Source organism: Aotus nancymaae, unplaced genomic scaffold (assembly GCF_030222135.1).
Source record: "Aotus nancymaae isolate 86718 unplaced genomic scaffold, 86718_ANA_hifiasm-v0.15.2.pri h1tg000033l, whole genome shotgun sequence".
Lineage (NCBI taxonomy): Eukaryota > Metazoa > Chordata > Mammalia > Primates > Aotidae > Aotus > Aotus nancymaae.
Genome location: NW_026988447.1, coordinates 59652496 through 59680398, shown reverse-complemented (window position 1 = coordinate 59680398; position 27903 = coordinate 59652496). Strand labels below are relative to the sequence as shown.

Below are 27903 nucleotides of genomic sequence, written 5' to 3'. Positions count from 1 at the left end.
GATAGCCAAAGTCCCACTGACTTTCTATGCATTCTAAGTTATATTTACTGCTAAAATATTCAGTGAAACTTCGTTATCCCTTTGCTGTGTTTTCCATGGCTCCTTCTTCACCAGAGTGAGCCCATTGCTGTCCTGTGTAACGGGAACCATAGCTTCAGCACATACCATGGGAATCTTCCAGAGTTCCACATCCTGTCCTTTATTCTGATCCTTTCTAGCTGGTTGGGCATGCCTGATGTCTGTCATGACACCTCAAAGCTAGGTTGTACCTCTGTATCCAGTCCCTGGCTGCCTTGCTATGAAATGGCACTCCCAGAAATGACACAGTGCATAGCAGCTCTGCAGCAGCCCTGGTGCACTGCTTGCTTGGCTCTAAATTTCAGTGTTGCTCCCTAGATGCCCTCTCTGAGATGACCTTCAGTTCCATCTGAATCCTCTCACCACCCTTCCCTCCCAGTACAGCTCCTCAGACTTGTCAGTAACAGGAATTCAGACAATGAAAGTAATGAAATTTTGCTATTTTCATTGAGCAAAGGACAGAATTACCCTTATGATAGCTAACTGAAATACAAGATAAAAGGATCAATGCAAAAATTTTTTATCTAGTAATTATCAAAATATAGCCAGTTTTCCTAGAGAGATAGATAGATGAACCTTCTCAAAGTTATTTGCTAAAATTTTTGCCTACATTGAAAAAATAGAAGAAACCATATATAAACAAATATCTTTGGTCATGAATTTTCAATGGTCATAGAGGACTCTTGTCAAAATTGTTTTCTCCAGCTGTCACCTTCACCAAAAGACATTTACTGTTTCCAGAAAGAATGGTCTTTAATTTTTGCTTAATAGGCAACTATGGAATTCTCTCTTTCTCTTTCTTTGTCTCTCTCTGTCTCTCTTTTTAAATCACCCAGCTACTCTTCCCATCTCTGTTCACTTCCAGAATCTTCTGATTGTAGTCTGGGCCTGAAAACACATTTCATCTTGCCTCACTGACCACAGCTTTCTTAAAGTTGGCTACTTTCTAAAACGCTGTCTCTTCCATGAAATTGCCCTGAACTAAGTGGAGTTAAGGTACTGATTTCTCACAGACATGTCTTATATATGCAAACAATTGCCTTACGCCGTTTATGGTATGTTCTACCCCACAACATCCTAACAGTGCATACATTATGTTGTTTTGCAAGATGTTACCCTTGGGGGAAACTTGATAAAGCGTACCTGGGATCTCCCTGTTTCATGTTTTTACAACTGCATGTGAATCTACAATTAATTCAAAATAAGAAGTTTAATTAAAAACATGATACCCTCATTTTCTCTACCTTCCTCCCTTTCTCTCTTTAAATTATCCTTTTGAATACACATGTAAAATTTTACGTGTAAGGATAAAATTTTTCCTCTGACCCTTTACCTTATTTACTCTCCAAACTTTCCAATTAATTTTTATATATTGTGATTTCAGAGAGGTGGAGACTACTATATTTTAAGAACAAGGGTAACATTAGATTGTTTAGAAGAAATTTTATAATGTATAAAATGTATAACAATCTCCTGTGTATCTTGGCTTTTTCTCATGCTATACTTGAAATACCAGAAATCCGTGTAAACTGTAAAACAAGCTGGTGGAAAAGCCAAGTCCCTTCTCCATTTCCATCTCCTATTCCAACCAGTCCCTCCCACTGCAGAGCAAGGCGGTTCCTGAGGTCAAGCTCCTCAGTCATGACACCTCACAGACTTTAGTGAGTACAGAGATCCAAGCCAGGCTGATAATCCCAAAGTAAAAGATGCCCTGAAAACCAGAGAAAAACTGGGATTCTGTTCACTACATTAAAAAAAAATCTGAGAAAACCAGAGCAATTCCTGCCAACTATAATTAAATGCTGGGAGAAATGACTCAGAAGAAATATACCTACCTTTCTCATTCTACTTTATACTGGCTTTTCTGAACTAAGGTGCTGACTTGAAAATATTATTCTCTTTCTGGAAGTCTGCTTTAACTTCTCCAATCCTTTACAAATACTGATTCTCATGAAGAATAAGATCCATCACAACAAAGAATCCTGTGATCTATATGACCAGGTTAGAACTCTATTTTCTTTTTTTTAATCAAAGACTTGATTTTTACCCTTTCTGTGGAGTCCTAGTGTTTACTATATAGTCTGGGCCACTGTTCCTCCATAATAAGGCCAGATACTTTAAGTCCTATAAAGAAAGTCAGAAAAAAATCTCAATCAAGTGTTTCTTGATTTTCTGAAAGTGTGTCTATCAGAGCAGTACCTATGTGTTGGAGGTTATAGATGTGAAATGTTGTGTTAGCAACCACAAAGTGACTGTGTTAATACGTACTATCTGACTGGCCTCTTTCTCAAGTACTGACACTGCGTCATCACACTCACTTTCCCACTTTCCCCTGGAGGGACATTTCTGTTTTGTCAACCTGGAACACATAGTTTGCTATTGGATTGGATTCAGATTTAGTTGGGTATGAAAGTGATATAGTACTATTCTAGTATGTGAATTTTCTTTTTATGTGAAGGAAATCTCTTATCTTTGCTTGTTCAGAAAGTCTTAACAAGAAAATGAGGCATTCATTTTTATCCTTGTACTATAGTTTTGTAATGGAAACTGTCCTCCTTGTTGTGACATTTATAAGCACCTCCTAAGCTCCGTTTTAGGACAGCTTCAGCATTCTCTAATTTTCATTATCTGTAGTCCAAATCAGAGTCTGCTGGACCAAGTGAGGAGAAAAATGAATGCATTTCCCAATTCAGTGCAGGATTTGGAATGCCCAGAATTGAAAAAAACAGATGTGTTAAGCAGATCTTTAACTATCCAGGAAAGTCATCCCTCAGTCTGGGCAAGATGATCTTGTGTTCATTGCTTTACTTCCCAGAATGGAGATGATGCATAAACCACAACTTTAATTTGCCTTTTTTGTGTGTGTAGAATAAGCAACAAAATTTCAGTGTCTGTGATTATTATAATATTGCCATAAACCTCGCTAATGAAATGCCAGCAATGTTGAGGCAGCTTTATTCAGGCATAGATCAAAATAGCCATGCATATCAGTACAGGGCCATAAATCCTGGAGTCCAAAGAATAACACTGGGCCAGAAAGGAAGCAGATATTAAACAAACAATTATTTTATTAATATGCACTTATGTAAGGCACTTTAAACACAGGCTAGGTAGATGATTACATGAGTTAATTAATTAATTAATTTTAGGCCATTTAGAGTATGTAAAGACATATGAAACACATTTTTGTGTCATCAAAAAACTAAGAATCCCTAGTTAGAGGCCTCTTATAGCTTTGAGAAGATAACTTGTAATGCAAAGTGATAACTGGTAAGCACAGACAATAAGTGCAATTGGAGTTCAGAGAAGGGACAGATCACTTCCAAACAGATTAACCGAGCTATATTTCATGAAGAATGTGATATTTTAGTTGAATATGCAAATTAAAAGATTAAATGTTTGTCAAGTGCCTATTGCATGCAGTGCCTGCTGCTGAGCTCTGCATGGATATCAAGGAAATTTATGTCACAGTCTTGCCCTAGTAAAGTCTATATGTGGCCAAGAAAATGTCACATAAACACATAAAAACACAAATAACAATCAAAGATCTATTTCAAGACAACACCAGAAGTGATCATGACAGAAGGCACTCATGATTAGTTGTGCGAATTAGTTATGCAACAATTAATTGCTTTAGACATTAGCAGAAGGAGGCTCTCACTTCCCTGACCTGTTGGCAGCATTGACAAAAACACTGCCTTCTGTCTTCCAGGACTCTACACTCTCTTGGCTCTCCCTCTACCTGTCAGGCTGCTGCTTCTCAGTCTCCTTTACTGGTTAACCCTCATCTTTAAACACTAAAGTAATGGAGCTCCATCTGTGTTCCTCTTCTCTCTTTTGTCCACTTTCATTCTGTTGCAATTCTGATGTGGTTCATGGCTTTAAATCCCATCTACATGCTGATGATTGGCAAATTTTTATCTCCAGCCTAGACATTTTCTCTGAAGTCCTCCTTTGTTTCTCCAGTTCCCCACTCAAATCTCTACTTGGTTGTCCACAAGGCATCTCAAATTTAACATGTTCAAAACTAAGCTCCTAATTTCCCCTTTAACACTTTCTCCCTTTGTAGTCTATCTCAGCTCAGAAAATGGCAGCTCTACCTTCCAGTTGCTCAGGCAAAATCCCTGAAGATATCCTTAATGTTTTTTCTTTCTTTTAATTCTCATATCTATCTATCAGCAAATTCTTTAGTTCTGCCTTCAAAATTTATCCAGAATTACACCATGACTCATCTCCTCTCTTACTTCCACTCTGGTACAAGAACCCATCAATAACCACCTGGATTTTTACAACTGTCTTTTTTTTTTTTCCAGTGGCTCATAAGGAGTGTTCATTTTTTTTTTAATTGCATTTTAGGTTTTGGGGTACATGTGAAGAACATGCAAGATTGTGGCATAGGTACACACATGACAGTGTGATGTGCTGCCTTCCTCCCCATCACCTATATCTGGCATTTCTCCCCATGCTATCTCTCCCCAACTCCCCACCCCCCGCTGTCCCTCCCCTATTTCCCCCCTACAGACCCCAGTGTGTGATGCTCCCTTCCCTGTGCCCACGTGTTCTCATTGTTCAACACCCCACTATGAGTGAGAACATGCACGCGGTGTTTGATTTTCTGTTCTTGTGTCAGTTTGGTGAGAATGATGGTTTCCAGGTTCATCCATGTCCCTACAAAGGACACGAACTCATCGTTTTTGATGGCTGCATAGTATTCCATGGTGTATATGTGCCATATTTTCCCTGTCCAGTCTATCATCGATGGGTATTTGGGTTGGTTCCAGGTCTTTACTATTGTAAACAGTGCTGCAATGAACATTCGTGTGCATGTGTCCTTATAATAGAATGATTTATAGTCTTTTGGATATATACCCAGTAATGGGATTGCTGGGTCAAATGGAATTTCTATTTCTAGGTCCTTGAGGAATCGCCACACTGTTTTCCACAATGGTTGAACTAATTTGCACTCCCCCCAACAGTGTAAAAGTGTTCCTATATCTCCACATCCTCTCCAGCATCTGTTGTCTCCAGATTTTTTAATGATCACCATTCTAACTGGCGTGAGATGGTATCTCAATGTAGTTTTGATTTGCATTTCTCTAATGACCAGTGATGATGAGCATTTTTTCATATGTTTGTTGGCCTCATGTATGTCTTCTTTCATAAAGTGTCTGTTCGTGTCCTTTGCCCACTATCAAATGGGTTTGTTTGTTTTTTTCTTGTAAATCTGTTTTAGTTCTTTGTAGATTCTGGATATCAGCCCTTTGACAGATGGGTAGACTGCAAAAATTTTTTCCCATTCTGTTGGTTGCCAATTCATTCTAATGACTGTTTCTTTTGACATGCAGAAGCTGTGGAGTTTGATTAGGTCCCATTTGTCTATTTTGGCTTTTGTTGCCAATGCTTTTGGTGTTTTGGTCATGAAGTCCTTGCCTACACCTGTGTCCTGAATGGGTTTGTCTAGGTTTTCTTCTAAGTTTTTATGATGTTAGGTCTTATGTTTAAGTATTTAATCCATCTGGAGTTAATTTTAGTGTAAGGTGTCAGGAAGGGGTCCAGTTTCTGCTTTCTGCACATGGCTAGCCAGTTTTCCCAACACCATTTATTAAACAAGGACTCCTTTCCCCATTGCTTGTTTTCGTCAGCTGTGTCAAAGATCGGATGGTTGTAGATGTGTTGTGTTGCCTCCAAGGCCTCTGTTCTGTTCCATTGGTCTATATCTCTGTTTTGGTACCAGTACCATGCTGTTTTGATTACCGTAGCCTTGTAGTAGAGTTTGAAGTCCGGTAGTGTGATGCCTCCTGCTTTGTTCTTTTTGCTTAGAATTAACTTGGCTATGTGGGCTCACTTTTGGTTCCATATAAAGTTTAAGGTGTTTTTTTCCAGTTCTGTGAAGAAGGTCATTGGCAGCTTGATGGGGATAGCGTTGAATCTGTAAATTACTTTGGGCAGTATAGCCATTTTCACGATATTGATTCTTCCTAACCATGAACATGGAATGTTTCTCCATCTGTTTGTGTCCTCTCTTATTTCATTGAGCAGTGGTTTGTAGTTCTCCTTGAAGAGGTCCTTTACATCCTTTGTTAGTTGTATTCCTAGGTATTTTATTCTCTTTGTAGCAATTGCGAATGGCAGTTCGTTCTTGATTTGGCTCTCTTTAAGTCTGTTATTGCTGTATAGGAATGCTTGTGATTTCTGCACATTGATTTTGTATCCTGAGACTTTGCTGAAGTTGCTTATCAGTTTCTGGAGATTTTGGGCTGAGACGATGGGGTCTCCTAGATAAACAATCATGTTGTCTGCAAATAGAGACAATTTGACTTCCTCCTTTCCTATTTGAATACCCTTTATTTCTTTTTCTTGTCTGATTGCTCTGGCTAGAACTTCCAATACTATATTGAATAGGAGTGGTGAGAAAGGGCATTCTTGTCTAGTGCCAGATTTCAAAGGGAATGCTTCCAGTTTTTGCCTGTTGGTTTGTCGTAAATAGCTTTTATTATTTTGAGATACGTTCCATCAATACCTAGTTTATTGAGGGTTTTTAGCATAAAGGGCTGTTGAATTTTGTTAAAGGCCTTCTCCGCATCAATTGAGATAATCATGTGGTTTTTGTCTTTGGTTCTGTTTATGTGGTGAATTACATTTATAGACTTGTGTATGTTGAACCATCCTTGCATCCCTGGGATGAAGCCTACTGGATCATGGTGGATAAGCTTTTTGATGTGCTGTTGCAATCGGCTTGCCAGTATTTTATTGAAGATTTTTGCATGTATGTTCATCATGGATATTGGCCTGACGTTTTCTTTTCTTGTCGAGTCTCTGCTGGGTTTTGGTATCAAGATGATGTTGGTCTCACAAAATGATTTGGGAAGGATTCCCTCTTTTTGGATTGTTTGGAATAGTTTCAGAAGGAATGGTACCAGCTCCTCTTTGTATGTTTGGTAGAATTCGGCTATGAACCCATCTAGATCTGGGCTTTTTTTGGTGCCTCAACTTCAGACCTTGTTATTGGTCTATTCAGGGTTTCAGCTTCTTCCTGGTTTAGGCTTGGGAAGATGCAAGTGTCCAGGAATTTATCTATTTCTTCCAGGTTTACTAGTTTATGTGCATAGAGATGTTTGTAATAATCTCTGATGATGGTTGTATTTCTGTGGAATCTGTGGTGATACCCCTTTATCGTTTTTTATTGCATCTATTTGATTATTCTCCTTTTATTTTTTATTAATCTGGCTAGTGGTCTATTTTTTGATCTTTTTAAAAAAACAGCTCCTGGATTTACTGATTTTTTGAAGGATTTTTTATGTTTCTATCTCCTTCAGTTCTGCTCTGATCTTAGTTATTTCTTGTCTTCTGCTAGGTTTTGAGTTTTCTTGGTCTTGCTCCTCTAGCTCTTTCAATTTTGACGATAGGGTGTTGATTTTAGATCTTTCCTTTCTTCTCATGTGGGCATTTATTGCTATATATTTTCCTCTAGACACTGCTTTAAATGTGTCCCAGAGATTCTGGTACGTTGTGTCTTCGTTCTTGTTGGTTTCAAAGAACATCTTTATTTCTGCCTTCATTTCATTGTTTATCCAGTCAACATTCAAGAGACAGTTGTTCAGTTTCCACGAAGCTGTGAGGTTCTGAGTTAGTTTCTGTATTCTGAGTTCTAACTTGATTGCACTGTGGTCTGAGAGACTGTTATGATTTCCATTCTTTTGCATTTGTTGAGGAGTGATTTACTTCCAATTATGTGGTCAGTTTTAGAGTAGGTGTGATGTGGTGCTGAGAAGAATGTATATTCTGTGGATTTGGGGTGGAGAGTTCTGTAAATGTCTATTAGGCTTGCTTGGTCCAGGTCTGAGTTCAAGTCCTGGATATCCTTGTTAATTTCCTGTCTCGTTGATCTGTCTAATATTGACAATGGGGTGTTAAAGTCTCCCACTATTATTGTGTGGGAGTCTAAGTCTCTTTGTAAGTCATTAAGAACTTGCTTTATGTATCTGGGTGCTCCTTTATTGGGTGCATATATATTTAGGATCATTAACTCTTCTTGTTGCATTGATCCTTTTACCATTATGTAATGTCCTTCTTTGTCTCTTTTGATCTTTGTTGGTTTAAAGTCTATTTTATCTGAGATGAGAATTGCAACTCCTGCTTTTTTTTTGCTCTCCATTTGCTTGGTAAATCTTCCTCCATTTCTTTATTTTGAGCCATTGTGTATCCTTGCATGTGAGATGGGTTTCCTGGATACGGCACACCGATGGGTTTTGGCTTTTTATCCAATTTGCCAGTCTGTGTCTTTTGATTGGGGCATTTAGCCCATTTACATTTAGGGTTAATATTGTTATGTGTGAATTTGATACTGCCATTTTGATGCTAGCTGGCAGTTTTGCCCATTAGTTGATGGAGTTTCTTCATTGTGTTGTTGCTCTTTACCATTTGGTATGTTTTTGGAGTGGCTAGTACTGGTTGTTCCTTTCTATGTTTAGTGCCTCTTTCAAGAGCTCTTGTAAAGCAGGCCTGGTGGTGATGAAATCTCTGAGTTCTTGCTTGTTCGTAAAGGATTTTATTTTTCCTTCACTTATGAAGCTTAGTTTGGCTGGATATGAAATTCTGGGTTGAAAGTTCTTTTCTTTAAGGATGTTGAATATCGGCCCCCACTCTCTTCTGGCCTGTAGGGTTTCTGCTGAAAGACCTGCTGTGAGTCTGATGGGCTTCCGTTTGTGGGTAACCTGACGTTTCTCTCTGGCTGCCCTTAGCATTTTCTCCTTCATTTCAACCCCGGTGAATCTGATGATTATGTGCCTCAGGGTTGCTCTTCTTGAGGAATATCTTTGTGGTGTTCTCTGTATTTCCTGGACTTGAATATTGGCCTGCCTTGTTAGGTTGGGGAAGTTTTCCTGGGTAGTATCCTGAAGAGTATTTTCCAGCTTGGATTGATTCCCTCCGTCACGTTCAGGTACACCTATCAAACGTAGATTAGGTCTTTTCACATAGTCCCATATTTCTTCGAGACTTTGTTCATTCCTTTTTGTCCTTTTTTCTCTAATCTTCCCTTCTCATTTTATTTCATTGAGTTGATCTTCGACCTCTGATATCCTTTCTTTTGCTTGGTCAATTCAGCTGTTGAAACTTGTGTATGCTTCTCAAAGTTCTTGTTTTGTGTTTTTCAGCTCCATCAATTCACTTATATTCCTCTCTAAGTTGTTTATTCTCGTTAGCATTTCATCAAATTTTATTTTCAAGGTTCTTAGTTTGTTTGCATGGTCTAGAACATGTTCTTTTAGCTCACAGAAGTTTCTTATTACCTACCTTCTGAAGTCTGATTCTGTCAATTCACCACACTCATTCTCCATTCAGCCTTGTTCCCTTGCTGGTGAGGGGCAGTGATCCCTTGTAGGAGGAGAGGTGTTCTGATTTCAGGTGTTTTCATCCTTTTTGTGCTGGTTTCTTCCCATCTTTGTGTATTTATCCACCTGTTGTCTTTGCAGTTGTTGACTTTCAGACTGGGTCTCTGAGTGGACATCCAGTTTGTTGATGATGAAGTTATTTCTTTTTGTTTCTTAGTTTTCCTTCTAACAGTCAGGCCCCTCTGCTGTAGGACTGCTGAGGTACACTCCAGGCCCTGCTTGCCTGGGAATCACCTGTAGCAGCTGCAGAACAGTAAGGGTTCCTGCCAGTTTCTTCTGCTATCTTTGTCCCTGAAGGATACCCACCTGATGTCAGTCTGAGCTCTCCTTTATGAGGTGACTCTCTGGATATACAGGGGTCAGGGAGCTGCTTGAGGAGACTGTCTGTCCTTTATTGGATTTCAAGTGCTGAGTTGTGAGTTCCATTGTTCATTCAGAGTTGCTGGGCAGGTACGTTTAAGTCTGCTGCAGCTGAACTCATAAACCCTGTTTTTTACCCCAGGTGCTCTGTCCCGGGGAGTTAGGGCTTTATTTATGGGTTTCTGTTGTGCTGCTGGCTTTTTTCAGGGCTGCCCTGCCCAGCGAGGAGGCAGTCTAGTCACTACCTGCCTGCAGAGGCTTTGCTGAGCTGCTGTGGGCTCCGCCCAGCTGCTGTGTGAACTTCCCTGCAGTGCTGTTTATATGGGTGTAGTAGGAACTGCCTCAGCAATGGCAGCCCACCTCTGTAATGGCGGACTCTCTCTGTAATGGCGGGCCACCTTGGCAATGGCTGGCTGCCTCAGCAATGGTGGACTACCTCCGTAGTGGTGGACTGCCTCTATAATGGCGGATGCCCCTTCCCCACAGAGCTGGACCGTCCCGGGTTCAGCTGTGCTTGCTGTGAAACTCTCAATCCAGAGCATTTCAGATTGCTGTTTTTTTGTGGGGGTGGGACCAGCCAAGCCTGATCACCTGGCTCCCTGCCTCAGAGCCTTTTTTTTTTTTTTTTGTCTCCCAGGTGTTCCAGTCGCCTGTTGAAAAGGCACCGGGATCTGTGTGATTTCCCATGTGGCAACCCACTGTGCCGGCTGAAACAGCCACGCTGAGATTTGTGGCACTTTTTTGCCCAGGAATCTCCTGGCCTGGCTCCCTGTTTCAGTCCCCTTTTCTATCAGTTGAATGGGTGACTCTGTCTTCCCTGAGCTCCAATTGCCAGCTAAAATGGTGCCTGGACCCGTGTATTTTGCAAGGAGAACCACCACGCTGGGGGCGCCAGCCAAAACAGCTGCTCTGGCTGAAACAGCCGTGCCGGCCAAAACAGCTGCACTGGCGACCCGTGGGGCTCCTCCGCCTGGGAATCTCCTGGTCTGTGGGCAATAAAAATCTGTCTGGAAATGTGACGTCCATTCACCCTCCATGTTTTCACTGGGAGCTGCAATCCTGAGCTGCTCCTAATTGGCGATCTTGGATCCGTCCTCTTTACAACTGTCTTATGACCCGTCTCTCTTCCTCTACCCTTCTTTCAATCAAGCAGCCAGAGTGATCCTTTTAAAATATGAGTTAATTTATGTCATTCTTCTACTCAAAACCCTCCAATGGCTTCCCCTCTCACGCTGATTAAAACCTAATATACTCATGATGACTTACAAGATTCTACAGGGGCTGGTCCCTCATCCTCACTGATGTCATCTATCTACCTTCTGACCTCTTTACTCTTCCTTGAACAAACCAGGAGCCCTACTGTTTCAAGCTCTTTGTTCTCGCTATTTTCTTTTCCTTGAATGCTCTTCCCCAAAATAACTTCATAGCTTCCTCCTTCATGTCCTTCAAGGCTACTCAGTAAAGCCTTCCTTCACCTCCTCAATCTGTCTTAGACTGGATTCCTTAGAAGCAGATCCTGATAAAAGAATTTTAGTAGGTATTGATTCAGGAGATGATACCCTAGAATAGCAGAAGGGGAATGGGGAAATGAGACAGCGAAGGAAGACAATATAGGGTAGGTACATTAATGAGTGGGTTACCTCTGTGGCCAAATGGGGCTCATTTCCCATTGGGAGCTTGGGGAGGCTGTACAGAACATATTGTCCCATGGGAGGAGTATTTATCCTCCTCAATTCCTGTTAGAGATTGGCTAAGCGATGCTCCTGGGAGTTTAATTCCTGGCACTTGTAGCCTTGTCTGTGTGTAGGCAGAGCAGGCATCAGTGGTCAGAGAAAGCCTTTAGATAGAAAATCAGAGATGCTTACCAGAAGGCCCCCTGACATGTCCAAGAATATTCAGAATAAAGGAGATATAAGTAAGGCATTGCCAGTGCTGCAGCCTCCCCAAAATTTCCTGTCTTCCTTTCCCTGTTTTTATTTTATCCTTATACTATTTTACCCTATATTTAATACAATGTGTTTTCTTCACTTACCTTGTTTACTTTTCTACTTTATGAATCATGAATTTTTATCTCATTTGTTCACTGCTATATCCCCAGCATCTAATACAGTGTTTTATATGTGAGCAGCATTAAATATTTATAGATTGAAAAAAAATGAGTGGATGAACAACTTCAGCATGGGCAAGTGATCCAGGAAGTCCTAGAGAAGGGATGGAATTTGCACTGAGTAAACATTGGTTAGGCGGAGGCAGGGTGAGGAGAGCAGCCCAACAGTGGAGAACCACCGGAGCAAGAGTAGGTAAGCTGGTGAGCTAGCATAGGGTAAGTTTAAAAAATGAGTTAATTCCTCTTGATTGGAAGAGATGGTTCTTATAAAAATAACTGGACTAAGACAAGATAGGTCTTATCCAGACAAACTGTCAGACTGAGGAATTTGAAATCTTTTCTGCAGGCAACTGGGAAGAAACAAATGTTTAAAAACAGAGGAACTAAAGTCCTTGCCTACGCCTATGTCCTGAATGGTTTTGCCTAGGTTTCCTTCTAGTGTTTTTATGGTGTTAGGCCTTATGTTTAAGTCTTTAATCCATCTGGAGTCAATTTTAGTGTAAGGTGTCAGGAAGGGGTCGAGTTTCTGCTTTCTGCATATGGTTAGCCAGTTTTCCCAACACCACTTATTGAACAGGGAATCCTTTCCCCATTGCTTGTTTTTATCAGGTTTGTCAAAGATCGGGTGGTTGTAGATATGTTCTGTCGCCTCCGACGCCTCTGTTCTGTTCCATTGGTCTATATCTCTGTTTTGGTACCAGTACCATGCTGTTTTGATTACCGTAGCCTTGTAGTAGAGTTTGAAGTCCGGTAGTGTGATGCCTCCTGCTTTGTTCTTTTTGCTTAGAATTGACTTGGCTATGCGGGCTCTCTTTTGGTTCCATATGAAGTTTAAGGTGCTTTTTTCCAGTTCTGTGAAGAAGGTCATTGGTAGCTTGATGGGGATAGCATTGAATCTGTAAATTACTTTGGGCAGTATGGCCATTTTCACGATATTAATTCTTCCTAACCATGAACATGGAATGTTTCTCCATCTGTTTGTGTCCTCTCTTATTTCGTTGAGCAGTGGTAAAAGCATTGGCAACAAAAGCCAAAATAGACAAATGGGACCTAATCAAACTCCACAGCTTCTGCACGGCAAAAGAAACAGTCAATAGAGTGAATCGGCAACCAACAGAATGGGAAAAAATTTTTGCAGCCTACCCATCTGACAAAGGGCTGATATCCAGAATTTACAACGAGCTAAAAAAGATTTACAAGAAAAAAACAAACAAGCCCATTCAAAAATGGGCGAAGGATATGAACAGATACTTTACAAAAGAAGACATACAAGAGGCCAACAAACATATGAAAAAATGCTCATCATCACTGGTCATTAGAGAAATGCAAATCAAAACAACATTGAGATACCATCTCACGCCAGTTAGAATGGCGATCATTAAAAAATCTGGAGAAAATAGATGCTGGAGAGGATGTGGAGAAATAGGAACACTTTTACACTGTTGGTGGGAGTGTAAATTAGTTCAACCACTGTGGAAAACAGTGTGGCGATTCCTCAAGGACCTAGAAATAGAAATTCCATTTGACCCAGCAATCCCACTATTGGGCATATATCCAAAGGATTATAAATCGTTCTACTATAAGGACACATGCACACGAATGTTCATTGCAGCACAGTTTACAATAGCAAAGACCTGGAACCAGCCCAAATGCCCATCGATGATAGAATGGACAGGAAAAATGTGGCACATATACACCATGGAATATTATGCAGCCATTAAAAATGAGGAGTTTGCGTCCTTTGTAGGGACATGGATGAACCTGGAAACCATCATTCTCAGCAAACTGACACAAGAACACAAAACCAAACACCACATGTTCTCACTCATAGGAGGGTGTTGAACAAGGAGAACACATGGACACAGGGAGGGGAGCACTGTACACGGGGGTCTGTTGCGGGGGAGTGGGGGGGACAGCGGGGGGGGAGTTGGGGAGGGATAGCATGGGGAGAAATGCCAGATATGGGTGAGGGGGAGGGAGGCAGCAAATCACACTGCCATGAATGCACCTATGCAACAACTTTGCATGTTTGTCACATGTACCCCAAAACCTAAAATGCAATAAAAAAAATAAAAATAAAAAAAATAAAAAGTCAAAAAAAAAACAAAAAACAGAGGAACTTATAACTGTGTTGTAAACCCATTTAAACATGATTTAGGAAGACTAATCTGAAGTTATTAGGTAAGATGATTTGGGGAAATAGGAAATACAAATGAGTTTAGAAGCTTTTTCAGAGGCAGAAACTGGGGCCTGATAGAGTTTTACAAAGTGACTAAGAACAGGCTAATTGAATGTTGAAGATAGTGTGGCTAAGCTGTCAAGATCAGAGTTAGGGGTGATGGAGGAGAAAGCCTGCATTAACCCTAAGGTCTGGAGCCTGGAATTTAGTGGTGCAGCTAATAGACAGTGCACCCAAAGACCTGTGCCAACTCCAGGGCTCACACTTGTTTGCATCATTCTGGGCATACCCAGCAAAATCCAAACTCGGCTAAGTTTTGAGAATCTTCTGGAACTCAGGTGACTTAACACCGGTTTGGGCACCTTGGGTTTTTGACAAAGGTAGCTGCTCAAAAAAGAGACAAGTGAATAATTATTAGCAATTTTAAAATGTTTCTGGGACTAGCTCTACTTCCTAAAATCAGCACTCACTCCTGCTCCCTGCTTTATTGTCTACATTTCTCGGGATTCGTACTGCAGCATAATGCTTTGGGGAGCATCAGTCCACTTAGCAGTGCGAAGATCCTGCCCTGTCTTCAGAGGAGAACTCTGGCAGGCCCATCATTTCACAGATCAATGAACATCTGAAACACTCTTCTAGTTTGGGGACTGCCTTTAGCAGCTAGCAGTTTGGTCAAAATTCATTCCACAGTTTTCCTATAGGTAACAATAATAGCTATACAATATACTGAGTACTTATTAGGAGCCAAGTACTATTCTAAACAACTTGTTTATATTAATTAATATAATCCTCACATCAACTTATGAAGCAGGTTTAAGTGTTCCTATTTGACTAATGAGGAAACCAAGGAACAAAGAGGCTAACTTGTCCAAAGTCACACAGCTGGAATGTGGCTCCTCCTTGACACCAGCTCACCACCCAGCTCCTGACCCTTGAGGGGAATAGGTGAGGAGAAGTAAGGGAGGAGAAAGGTGTACTTGAACTGGTACCATCATAGACTAGCTTTAAGTCTTTGGATTTTCCAGATATAATACTATGGCACTCTTACGGGCCCTTCCTGGCCATTTTCAGGATATTCCCATGGTGGTGGTGTTGGGAGTCTCTCTTGAAAACCACTCAATCCAGTTGCATACATTTCAGTCAGTGATTTGTAACTCTTTCCTGAGCCCTGAGTCACCCAGAGTGTACCTCCATATTCTGCCCTTCATCCTTGTAGGCAGAGTCATAGATATGTTTACACTAGCTCCCCTACCTCACAGGGTCCACAGCTGGGCCATAGGAAGCATTCATGTATCCCTGACCCCCAAGAACTGTGGGAGTGCAGATTCACCCCAGCGTATCCATCACTTTCCCGCTGCCACAGCCTTCTTTAGGTTTCTCAGGCATGAGGTCAATATAGGTGATTTTAAACAGTTCGCTGAACTTTCCTTTGCAAGTTCTGCATATGGCAAACCATCTCACACTCACTTTGGTATCTGATAGCTAAGAAATTGATGCCCCAATTGAAATTTAGGCAGGAACTGTTATTTATTGTTTAACCTTCTATTGTATGTTTACTATCTTCATGGGATTTCAGGATTTAATCACTTGGTCACTGTGATTAAATGGCACACACTTAATCACACACTATGCTAGTCCATATCATATTAATATAAGAAACATGAAATGGGTGATTAAAAAAACATGATATAGACTAGCATAGTGTGTGCCATGAAATCAAACAGCTTCTGGATTGCCATGCTGCAGGAGGCAAAGCAGAAAAGAGGTGCAGAGGCAAGGCCATGGAGAGCCCAATGCCAGAAGAACTGACTTCATGTGTTTGGGGAAGGGAAATCATCGGAAACTTAAGCAGTAATGCTTAACTTAGATATGATGATCAGAGTGCTAAAACAATTGAGATTCCCCAAGTAAAAAAGTGTGGGAATCACAGTGGCCAAGTGATCAAATCCTAGAAACACCAGAATTTACAACACAGATGGACTTCATGGATATTTGTTCTATGTTGTACCAGTTTTGTCCCTAATTCCTATGTTACTACTCAAGTCTACTGTCACACACCTGCCGCCCACACCTTTTTGTACCCTCTGTTTTACCCTACTTTTTTCCTTTCATTTATTCCCTAGCAAATTTTTATTTTCCTTTCTTTTGCAAAAGCATTTCCTCATTTTTCAAATTATTTTCAGTGAGTTCTAGTTTTTGTTGAATTATTGAAGATCAGAACTTTGCAATCGTGTCATTAAATCAGAAAAAAATTGGGTGTTATGCTCAGTCATCCCTGATATCACTAGTTTCTTTCAGATATTAGGCCTGAAGGATATGGATGTTTGTTGAAAAAGTTATGAGTATTATAAGCTCTCAGTTTGAGTATGTACAGGAAGAAGAAAAAATAAACATGCATGTACACACATTCACACACACACACTCACACAGTGAGTACTCAAGTGATCAAATCATAAAAATGTTTATCCCATTCATCATGCCCAGCCACAAGCCTTTAATTATAATTTTTTGACTGGCACGGGTGCATTAAAAATTATGAATTTTTCTCATAATCTCAGTGATTGTTCCAAATAGTTTCCAAATTACTTTCTCTTTATTACAGCAATATAAATCATAGTATTTAGTCTATGCTTGTTAAAGAGTTTCTGAAAAGATTACAAAATATGCTAGCCCTCCTATTCAAAAGTCCTATATTTAGCAGGACGGTTTGTTCTTGGAACATTTCCTATAAAATTTAAAGTAGGAAAAGGATGGCAAGGCCACCTAAAACCTTTGCTGAGAAACTTCTTTTCTGCCTGTCCTCGTGTCAAGGCAGAGAAGAGAAACAAAAGCAGAGACCTTTAGTTAACTACCTACCTTTTACCCAAGGATATCAATACAAGCACCTTGCTTTTCTATTACTAGTCAAAACAAATTTTCTGTTGGACTTGTTTTTAGTTTTTATTTTAAGTTCCAGGGCTGTTGGACTTCTTAACTCAGAGACTTCTCAAGTTGGACTACAGCCTCTTTGTCTGGCTTTAACTGTTGCCTCTGCCCTTCCTCACATACATGCTGAGATTTCTGCTCCAGACTCCCCACTCTTCTTTCTGCAAAGGGACTAACATCTCTGTCCTAATGTAGGTCTGTCCACATTAATTACTTCTGGCCTGGAATGTTTCCTGGCAATTATCAAGTAACTTAGACATTTATCTGTAAGATTGGTTAAAAGACTTGCTATAAAGCTGTGATATTGATTCAACTCATAGTTTGGCTGAATTAGCCAGTTTCAAATCTAGTTTCACAGCAGGAAATTTCACACATACAAATCAGCAGTTTTGAGAAACCTGATGAAATAATGGCTAGTTTACCCTAAAAAGTTTTGTAATCTAGAAACCAACTGTCTCAGTAAATGCCATAGTAATTAGATAATTATCCTAGCCCAGTGGTGGCTATGGCTTTCTGCCAACATCTTTTTTACCACTTGCTACAATTTCTGTCTCACAATCATTCTTCTTCTCAACTTCCTCACTAAAAAATAAAACAAAACCTATTTTTTCCTCTCAGCATGTTCCTATTGGGTCTCCACTTCTCGAATACTTTGTAAAGCATGGCAGCTTTCTTCCACCATACTTACTACAGTCTCAATATCATTGGGTTTTGATGGCTTCAGCATTAATAATGGATCAATCTAATTTAGAGGATGCATCCAGTCCTCACTAAAATGTTGTATGTGGAACTGCCCTATAGGAGTAGATGGAATCAAGGTTCATTAGACCAAATCTGATGATGACCAAGGAGAATTTGCCCCATATTAATTCTAATGTAATTACTACAGTAAGTTCAGAGAGCCCAGGATTGGGCCCTATCTGAACCTAGATTTACTGCCAAACTACACCAAATCCAAACACTGAAGACTTTTCTAGAAACAATTTCCAGAGGATGATTTGGTTGGTAGCAATCATCACAGCCCTTAAAAGCAGTGCTATTTATTTTCTTCCTTGTTCTTCAATTGCTGTATTAAATATATATGTCATGCACATAATATAGAGAACTTTTAAGTTGTGTGATTTTGATCATCAAATTAGGAGCACAGAAATATAGTTCCAAATTGAGGTCGGGACAGCAGTATCCAATTGACAGTTTTAAATCCATTGGTTGTCGGAAGATAAAAACAATGTTTATTTGTTAACACATTTTAGAATCCTTTAAAAAAGTTAATAACTTTAGCTCAGTGATAATCATGAGTGTGAACAAGTCTTTAAGAAAGTTGATTATAATTACGAAAACGGTGATCTATGTAGATTTCAAAGATTTATGAATGGTTAAGCACACTACAGTATTTTCACATAATGTTGACATTAAAAATGGAAAAGATGTTCATGTTATGTTGTTAAGGTAAAAAAAATTAGCTCTATTTGAAGTATATAATTTTTTGTGTGGATGGACACACAGACACACAGGGAAGAATAATCTGAAAAAACATACCTGAAAATATCATCTGTGGCTATTTCTGTGTGGTAGAATTACAGGTGATTGTATATTCTTTCTTTTACTTTCTTTTATCCACTCATCCGTAGTTTTCTACAATGACATGAACTACTTTTATAATAATAGCTTAATTTATTTTTTCAAACAACATTTGTTCCTAGACTTCTTTAAGGTATTACTTTTAGAGATGTTAGTGGTTAGGGGTCTGCAGGACACCTAAGAATGTTTGGCTTTTCCTCCCAGTGATGGGGTTTAGGCTGATTCACCCAGTGCTCATTAAACGGAAGCCTCGAAACAGGAATGTCCCAGGTGTAAACTAGGGGAAGATTGGCTTCTGTCAGCAAATCAGCCAGTAATACCAACAGCCAAACTAAGCGTAATAGTGTGCCTTTGCAGATAAAATTAAGTAGAAAATTATAAAATATCCATGTAATAGTTTTGAACAACCAAATTGGGTAATTTTTTTCCTTTAAAGCACTTTTGATCTTTGCATGCTTGTTATTCAGAGCCTACTGAAGTGATTACAAAGAATATTTGTTTTTGGCTCCAACAAGAGTAAATAGATCATTTGTATTGTAGGGATTCAATTCAGTTCAAATTTTTAAACTTTTACTGAGTAACTATGCACATATCCAGAACTGTTTTAGACACGGTAGAGTACCCACAAAGACAAATGTCTTAGAAGAACTCACAGTTTTGTCATAGAGAGAGATAAATTAATAAATATTTCTGATAAATATAATGGACTTCCACATAAGCAGTGAGTAATACAAAGCAAGAGTCATGGACGTGTGGGAGAAGGAGAGGTTAGTTTTAACCAAAGAACAGGAAATATTTCCTAGAGAAAGTAACATTTTGACTACAATTAAAAGTGTATTAGTCTTCTTTGGGTCATAGGTAACAGAAATAAAGTTCAAAGTAGCTTAAATAAAAAGGACAGTGTGTCACCTTATGGAATAAGGATTTCTTGCTTTAAGCAAGGCTAGATCCAAGGGCTAACAAGACTTTGCCAGGGTTGGCTTTCCTCTTTGTGACTTTTTCACAGACAGGTTTTCCACAAAGATGATTGTTGAAGATAAAATCTTACATACTATGTTAGTCCAGTTGGGCTTCTATTTTAAAAATGCCATAAACTGAGTGACATAGGCAACAGAAATTTATTTCTGACAGTTCTGGAAGTTGGGAAGTCCCACATTAAGATGCCAACAGATTCAGTGTCTGATGAGGGCCCACTATCTAGACAGCTGTCTTTTAGCTGTAAACTTTTTAATTTGTTGAGTAAACTCCATACTGTTTTCCATAATGCTGTACTAATTTACATTCCTACCGAAAGTATGCAAGAGTTCACTTTTCTCCACATCCTCCCCAACACTTGTTTTCCTTTATCTTTTTAATAATAGTCATTCTAAGTGTGTAGTGGTAGCTCATTGTGATTTTAATTTGGATTTCTGTGATCATAGTGATATTGAGCATTAAATACCTATTGGCCATTTTTATGTCTTCTTTTGAGAAACGTCTATTTAGATCCTTTGCCCATTTTTTGTAATTTAATTTAATTTTTATGAATCCATAATACTTGTACATATATGCAGGGTACATGTAATATTTTGATACAGGCATACAATGTGTAATGATCAAATCTTAGTAATTGGGATATTCATCACCTCAAACATCTTTCATTCCTTTTTAAAATATTTTCAAGTATGGGTTTCAGAACATTTATAATTTTGTTTGAGTTGGGACATTCTAAATCTTCTATCTACTTTGAAACATAACAATAAATTATTATTAACTATAGTCGCCCTATATCTTCCTTCTTTCTTTTTTTTAAAATTTTTTTTTTTTTAACTTTTAAGTTAACAGGTACTTGTGCAGAATGTGCAGGTAAACATGTGTCACGGGGCGGGTGTTGTGGTACACATTATTTCATCACTCAGGTGTTAAGCCTAGTATCCATTAGTTTTGCGCATTTTTAAATGGGATTGTCTGTTTTATTACTTTTGAGTTGTTTGAGTTCCTTATATATGTTGCATATTAACACCCCTTATCAGATGTGTGGTTTGCAAATGTATTCTGTCATTCCACAGGTTGTCTCTCAACTCTGATTACTGTTTTCTTTGCTGTGCAGAAGCTTTTAAGTTTGATGTAAACCCATTTGTCTATTTTTGCTTTTGTTTCCTGTGCTTTGGGGTTATATCCAAGAAATAACTGCCCAGACCAATGTTAGGGAGTTTTTCACCTGTGTTTTCTTCCAGCTATTTTACAATTTCAGGTTTTAGATTTAAATCTTCAATTCATTTGGAGTTGATTTGGTGTGAGGTAAAGGTCTAATTTTATTCTTCTGCATGTGGATAGCCAGTTTTTCTAGAATGATGTATTGAAAAAGACTGTTCCCATCATGTGTTCTTGACATCTTTGTTGAAAGTCAATCAACTGTAAAGGTGTGGATTTATTTCTGGGCTCTCTATTCTGTTCCATTGGTGTATGTCTGTTATTAGGCTGGTACCATGCTGTTTTGATTGCTATAGCTTTGTAGTAGATTTGAAGTCACTGAAAACTACGTAACATTGATGAAAGAATTTGAAGAAGACATAGATAAATAGAAAGATAACTGGCGTTAATGGATTGGAAGAATTAATATTGTTAAAATATCCATTCTACCCAAAGCAATCTATAGACTAAATGCTATTCCTATTAAAATTCCAATGACATTTTTCATATAAATAGAAAAATATCTTTAAAACTGATATGCAACCACATAAGACCCTGAAGAGTCAAAGCAATCTTGAGCAAAATGAACAAAGCTGGAGTCATCACATTACCTGATTTTAAAACCTAGTAATTATTTAAATGTAATGGGAACTTGCTATTTGAAGCATATCTTGTGATAAGTACTTTTGCAAAGCAACAAATTAAATTGCCAATTGAAACACTGGCCTTTAATCTAGAACCAGAAATACCATTTGACCCAGCAATCCAGTTACTGGGCATATACCCAAAGGAATATTAATCATTCTACTATAAATACACATGCACACTTATGTTTACTGCAGCACTATTTACAATAGCAAAGACATGGAACCAACCCAAATGCCCATCAATGACAGACTGGATAAAGAAAACGTGGTACATATACACCATGAAATACTATGCAGCCATAAAAAGGAATGGGATCATGTCCTTTGCAGAGACATAGATAAAGATAGAAGCCATCATCCTCAACAGACTAACAAAGAAACAGAAAACCAAATACAGCATGTTCTCACTCATAAGTGAAAGCTGAATAGTGATAACACATGGACACAGAAGGGAACAACACACACTAGGGCCTGTTGAGGGGTGGGTGGGGAGGGGAGGGAACTTAGAGGATGGATTAATAGGTGCAGCAAACCACCGTGGCACACACATACCTATGTAACAAACCTGCACATTCTGTACATGTATACTGTTTTTTTTTTTGGAAGAAATTTTTAAAAAAGAAAAAGAAACATTGGCTTTTAATTTTTTGGTTTTGTAAGTCTGAATTATTACATATTGACTTGGCTTAAAATACTGTGTACTTACACTGTCTTTTTTAAAAAAATGAATTTTAATCTATTTAAAATGTAATTCAACTTAAGCTTTTAGAGCATTGCTTGTTTCTAGTGAATGATTAATAAATGTAAAAACACGCTCCCTTGAATTTACAACAGTAATCATAAAATCATCTATCAGTTTTGAAAGCTCATTTGTATCAGGCATTTGTTTGTTGCCTGGCATAACAGTGACTGTATATGAATTCATTTTATGATTCACAGAATCCCCATGGGCTCATGGTGATATGGGTGTTTGAAATCAGGCCAGTTGATGTTTTAATCCTTTCTGTCCTTCAGGAAGAAGTGGAATTAAAATCTATGTTTTTGTTATTTAGTATTTGTTGCACTGAGCTAAGATTATAGATAAAATGTAGAATTAGATCATTGCTAAATGGATTCGTAATCTAAATTAAACAGATACACAGGATACTGACCTTGGGAAATAAATTGTAGGAGTGACAACTTGGTGAAAAACTCAGGAACAAACAAAAAAATCTAAACAGAGATAGCAAAGTACTCTATTATTAATATTTGCTGGTAATGGACGAAGGCACAGAATGAAAAGGTCAATTTTCGAATCCAGTTCTATCCTGAACTTCTTGCTTAAGTTTGAGCATAGCTCCTCTCTTTGCTCTGCATTATTTTCCATATCTTCAAGCTGGTTCATTCATTACAAAGAAGTTGGAGTCATGTATGAAATAATAAACATGAAATACTTCAAGTTTCTCAGAATAAAGTTTCCACAACAAAATGAAATAATAACAGGGATACACTATGATTTACTGCTGATAGTTTATCTTATAAAGCAAGTAAATTAGGGGCTGAAATTTTATATATTAGAAGGATTTATTTCAAAAATGATTTTAAGAAATATACAATTAGTAAATTTGAAATGAACCAATCTATAAAAGTTTGATTCATACACAACTTTTGGAAAACATCTTGCATTATTCAAAGTTATACCTTTGTGGATTTAATTATTACTCAACACATAAGGCAATTCTTTAGGATAAGTAATGTGTGAAATCAGTGGTACTCAGAGATAAATGACATTTGAGCCATTGATAATAATAAAGCATTAATAAATGTAATTTCATGTTAAGTAGTTAATAATAATTTGTTATTAAATAATAGTTAAGAGAAAATCTATAAAACTGCTACATGCCTTTTAAATACTTTCTGTAACATTAAATATATTTTCTAATATAGAAATTGAAAGTCTTGAACCTTTCTAGATTACAAGCAAAAGAACTACATGTGCCATGTCCTATTAAAGTGAGTGGTCAATTAAGGAACATTTTGTGACACTGGATTAAAGACCATAAGAACTAATAATGATTGCAATGTAATAATTAATTACAGACAATTTCAGAACACATAAAACTAGTTTTCAAAAGTTGTCTAATCCTATATTGAAATAAACCACTGCATATAATTTTATGAATTTGATTACAAATGAGGCTGTGAATTATCTTGGGGACAGGATGAATGATGGGAAAGTGAGAAATTCCCTAATATGGTTGAAAGACTTGTATACAGCAAGACCATATTGCATAAGAACTAACTGAGATAGTTGCCACAATTTTGAAAAGGTGCAATGTGAAGTCATGCTTCCAAGTTCAATGACAGAATATCCTTACCAAAATAATATTGGTGTCCGATATGGAGCACAGTAGATGGGACAATGTCAAAAAGGAATGGGATAAAAAAGATGAGCAGATTGCCTTCCGTCCACTTAAATAAACCCCGCATACACCTAAAGAACTGATTCTGAAATCATGGAAAAAAGCTGTAGTTGTTGGCCTTCATCTGCAGAATTTCTCTAGGTTTGCTTCTTATATCCCTTGTTCCTAATTCCCCTAATTTCTTTCTTTTTTTAAATTATTCCCCTAATTTCTTGGTACATTTTCTTTAATTGGATTCTCTGTCTCTTTCATGCTCCTAACTTTACTGACCTGGTTTTATACCAGCAACTCTGCTTTTCACTTGTGCTACTGCTCAATGAATTGATTATTGATGAATTAATTATCCACCTATGACCACATTCACAGTTAGTCGTGAGTAAAAGGCATTGGGGAACTCCTGTTCCCCAATGTAGCCCAGTGGAGCCTGAACCAATATGGCTTGGCCTGACCATTCACTGTTGGATTATGAAAGGATATCCAACTGAAACTCAAGGCAATGAATTCAAATAAGATTCATCAAAGCCAGAGCACATATCTCACCATATTCAGATAGCTGAGAATAGTTGGCCATCCCTCTGTTAATCAACCACTACCTATGACAGTCTGGCTTCTGTTGTAATTCTTGGAACATAAAAGCTTCTCAGAAAATATTTGATGAAAGGGTGGCTAAATGAATAAATAAATTATTATAAACACTCACTATAAGATCTAAGAATAAGTACACCGGTTAAGGGTGTGCATGAAATAACAAAATATGATGAATCCTTGATTAGTAGTATATATTTAATGAAGATTTCCATTTATATTTATATCAAGCAAAAAAAAAAAAAAAGAAGAAGAAGAAGAAGAATCCCAGCACAACTATTTGTCATCACTTTTTAAACATCTGTGGTTTAAAAACAGCTTTGAAAATAGTTACTTGCCTCCGGTAAAGTCTGACTTCTGCTGTATAGGCAGTAAAATATTCTAAATCCTTACACACTAGTACATACCCTCATAGAGGGCAGTTAATAAAAATACCAATTAGGCCTAAATCTTTCTATTCTGGTTTATATAGGAATATATAGATGTACAATCAACTCAAAACATATTCAAATTTTTTTTAAAAGAAGTAACAGATGTATCATCCCAATTTCCTGGATTTCTTTAAAAAAAAACTGCAGTCTAGAATTCCTAAATAAGAACATTTACAGAAACGGTTGATGGAGGCAGCATGGGCTGGCATTTAAAATGCTTACTGTTTATCAGGAGAAACATCCTAAATACAGTGCTTCTCTCTCTATCAGCTCAATGTTTTTTGTTTCTTCAGATTGATAGGCTGGATGTGGATGGCTTGTTTAGCAACATTGAGTCCGTGCATCAGATATCAGCCAAGCTGCTGTCATTGTTGGAAGAGGCCACAACAGACGTGGAACCGGCCATGCAAGTAATTGGTATGTTTATTCTGTTCTCAAGTTCTACAATACAACAGGAAATAATTTTTTAATAACCTCCCTTTGCTTTGGTTTTATACTCTGGACTCACCATGCTTCCCAGGAGATATATAAATGTTAAACCCATCTTTGGGCTCATTATAATTACACAGACTCTGTATTTATTTTCAAATGGGTTTGTATCCATTTGCTGAAGTCCCTCAGTGGCACAAAACATACCATTTGCTTTTTAATTTCCAATTGTTCAATCTCTTTGCTTTCCAGACGTTCTGTAATTTTTAAAATGGCTAACATTTACTTGATCCTTAAAGAATTAATTATTTAAATATGCTAAGAGCTTTGCTGATTTTCATTACAATGTTTTTTTAGATCTTATGCCCATGAATCAATTAATTTTTTTTGGTCATAGATTTCTTACATGAGAAATGTAAAACTATTAAAGGAATGTAAGTTATTAAAAATTTACACAAGTTCTACTTTTTTCATGCTTTCTCTTTTTTTCTATATTATTTGCCTTCCAAATTTTAGTCTTGGTCAGATGTATTTATTTTCTTACTCTGGTAAGATTTTCAAAAATAACAACAGAAAACATAATTCAAAACGTATTGAAGGAATTTTTCATTCTCTCCATTTCTTGGGAATTTCCAAGGGAATATGTGCTATGAACTCCTTGAAGGCAGTTTGCACATCTAAGACATCATACAAACAGTGCCATGTAGGCTAAGAGCTTTTTAAAATTATCATTTCTCTATTTCACATTTATCATTCACAGTATCTCTTCATTACAAAGATACTAAAACAGTTCAGGATCACATAGAGTAACAGTAAAAGTTTCTTTCATATATCCCTCCAATGCCACTGCCTTCCCCACAAGTAGCCACTTGTTTAATATAGATCCTTTCTTTGAGATCTGCACACATAGACTATACACAAACACCTTATGTCTTTACTGATTAGGTCTTTGTTACCTTTTATTTGTTAGAGTTATAAAAATGGCATGAAACTGGTCTTGTTTAATATTTATAGAGAACCCAAGTTTAACAAGCAAAGCTGATCATATAGATGAAATATAGTGAAAGAAATTACTCAGCAATAAAGCCAGCCCACTCAAAAAGATTTCTTCCACAGATAGTTTAAATTCAGTTCTTTGTGATGAAATGTCTCAAGTAATCATTAACCTCAAAGGGAAAGATGGTAGCTTTACACTGAGAAACGCAGCAGGGGTCATCTTTATCTAGAGATCAAGATCAACAACACCTGGAAATAACACATATTCACATTATGAACCTTATGCACTGAAGGAACATCGTATCTGTGGTATTTTTACCCAAAATGTGTGTAATCACGACCAGTCATGAGAAAATACTAGATATCCTCAGACAAACTCAAATGAGGGACACTTGACAAAGAAACTGATCAAAACTATTCTGGGCTGAGCACGGTGGCTCACGCCTGTAATCCCAGCACTCTGGGAGGCCGAGGTGGGCGGATCATAAGGTCAAGAGATTGAGGCCATGGTAAAACCCCGTCTCTACTAAAAAATACAAAAATTAGCTGGGCGTGGTGGCACGCACCTGTGGTTCCAGCTACATGGCAGGCTGAGGCAGAAGAATTGCTTGAACCTGCGGGGCGGAGGTTGTAGCGAGCTGAGATTGCGCCACCGCACTCCAGCCTGGCGCCTGGCAACAGAGCGAGACTCTGTCTCAAAAACAACAACAACAACACATGGACACAGGGAGGGGAGCACTATACATGGGGGTCTGTTGTGGGGGAGTGGGGGGGACAGCGGGGGGGTGGGGAATTGGGGAGGGATAGCATGGGGAGAAATGCCAGATATGGGTGAAGGGGAGGAAGGCAGCAAATCACACTGCCACGTATGCACCTAAGCAACAACCTTGCATGTTTTTCACATGTACCCCAAAACCTAAAATGCAATAAAAAAAAAACAACAACAACAACAACAACAACAACAACAACAACAACAAAACTATTCTGAAGTGTCAAGGTTTAAAAGATTAGGGAAGACTCAGGAACCGCTACGGACTGTAGGAAACTCAGGCAGAGTAACAAATAAATCCAAGTGGGAGCCTGGATAGAGTCTAAAACAGTAAAAGAGCATTAGTGTTGAAATTCACATAAAATATTTAGTTTTGTTAATTGTATTGCACCAAAGTTGATTTTCCTCCTCTGACAATCATATTTTGATTATGTAAGATGTTGATGTTGGTGAAGCCGGGTAAAGAGTATTTAAAAATTATCTGTACTATTTTTTTTCAACTTTTCTATCAAAAATTAGTTCAAAATAAAAATTGAAAAACATGATTTGCAGAAAAACTCAATTGAAGATGTTTATAATGTCAGGTTCACTAATCCTAGAATTCCAACTCTGAAGAAAATTACAGAATTTTTTTTTTTTTTAAATCAAGACAATGAGGCCATATTTGAAAAAGAATCTGTTGGAGTCATTTTAACATCCTTACCCTTGGTATCTGGGCCAGCTTTGTGACTTGCTTTGATCAATGAAATGGGGCAAAATGGTGTTCTACAACATTATGACTTTTGTTCTCTGCTTGTGAAGACAGAGGCCCAAACTGCCCAGCCATTCCAAGCAACACAGCCAAGGCCTT

The 27903-nt window shown here is 38.1% G+C and overlaps 2 protein-coding genes across 4 annotated transcripts in view; one reads left to right on the top strand and one right to left on the bottom strand.

The window, feature by feature from the left end:
* Nucleotides 1-27903, top strand: part of ARHGEF38 (Rho guanine nucleotide exchange factor 38) — a 131118-nt gene that overhangs the window by 42349 nt on the left and 60866 nt on the right. The window contains exon 3 of the mRNA XM_021676388.2: nt 25153-25276. Coding sequence (XP_021532063.1) covers nt 25153-25276 — 124 coding nt within the window. The remainder of the gene's footprint in view (nt 1-25152; nt 25277-27903) is intronic.
* The window catches only part of LOC110569431 (uncharacterized), a 140734-nt gene that overhangs the window by 62059 nt on the left and 50772 nt on the right, over nt 1-27903 (bottom strand). For all 3 annotated transcript variants that reach the window (XM_064384038.1, XM_064384039.1, XM_064384040.1), the window contains one exon: nt 18581-18676. The gene's annotated coding sequence lies outside the window, so the exon portion shown is untranslated. The remainder of the gene's footprint in view (nt 1-18580; nt 18677-27903) is intronic.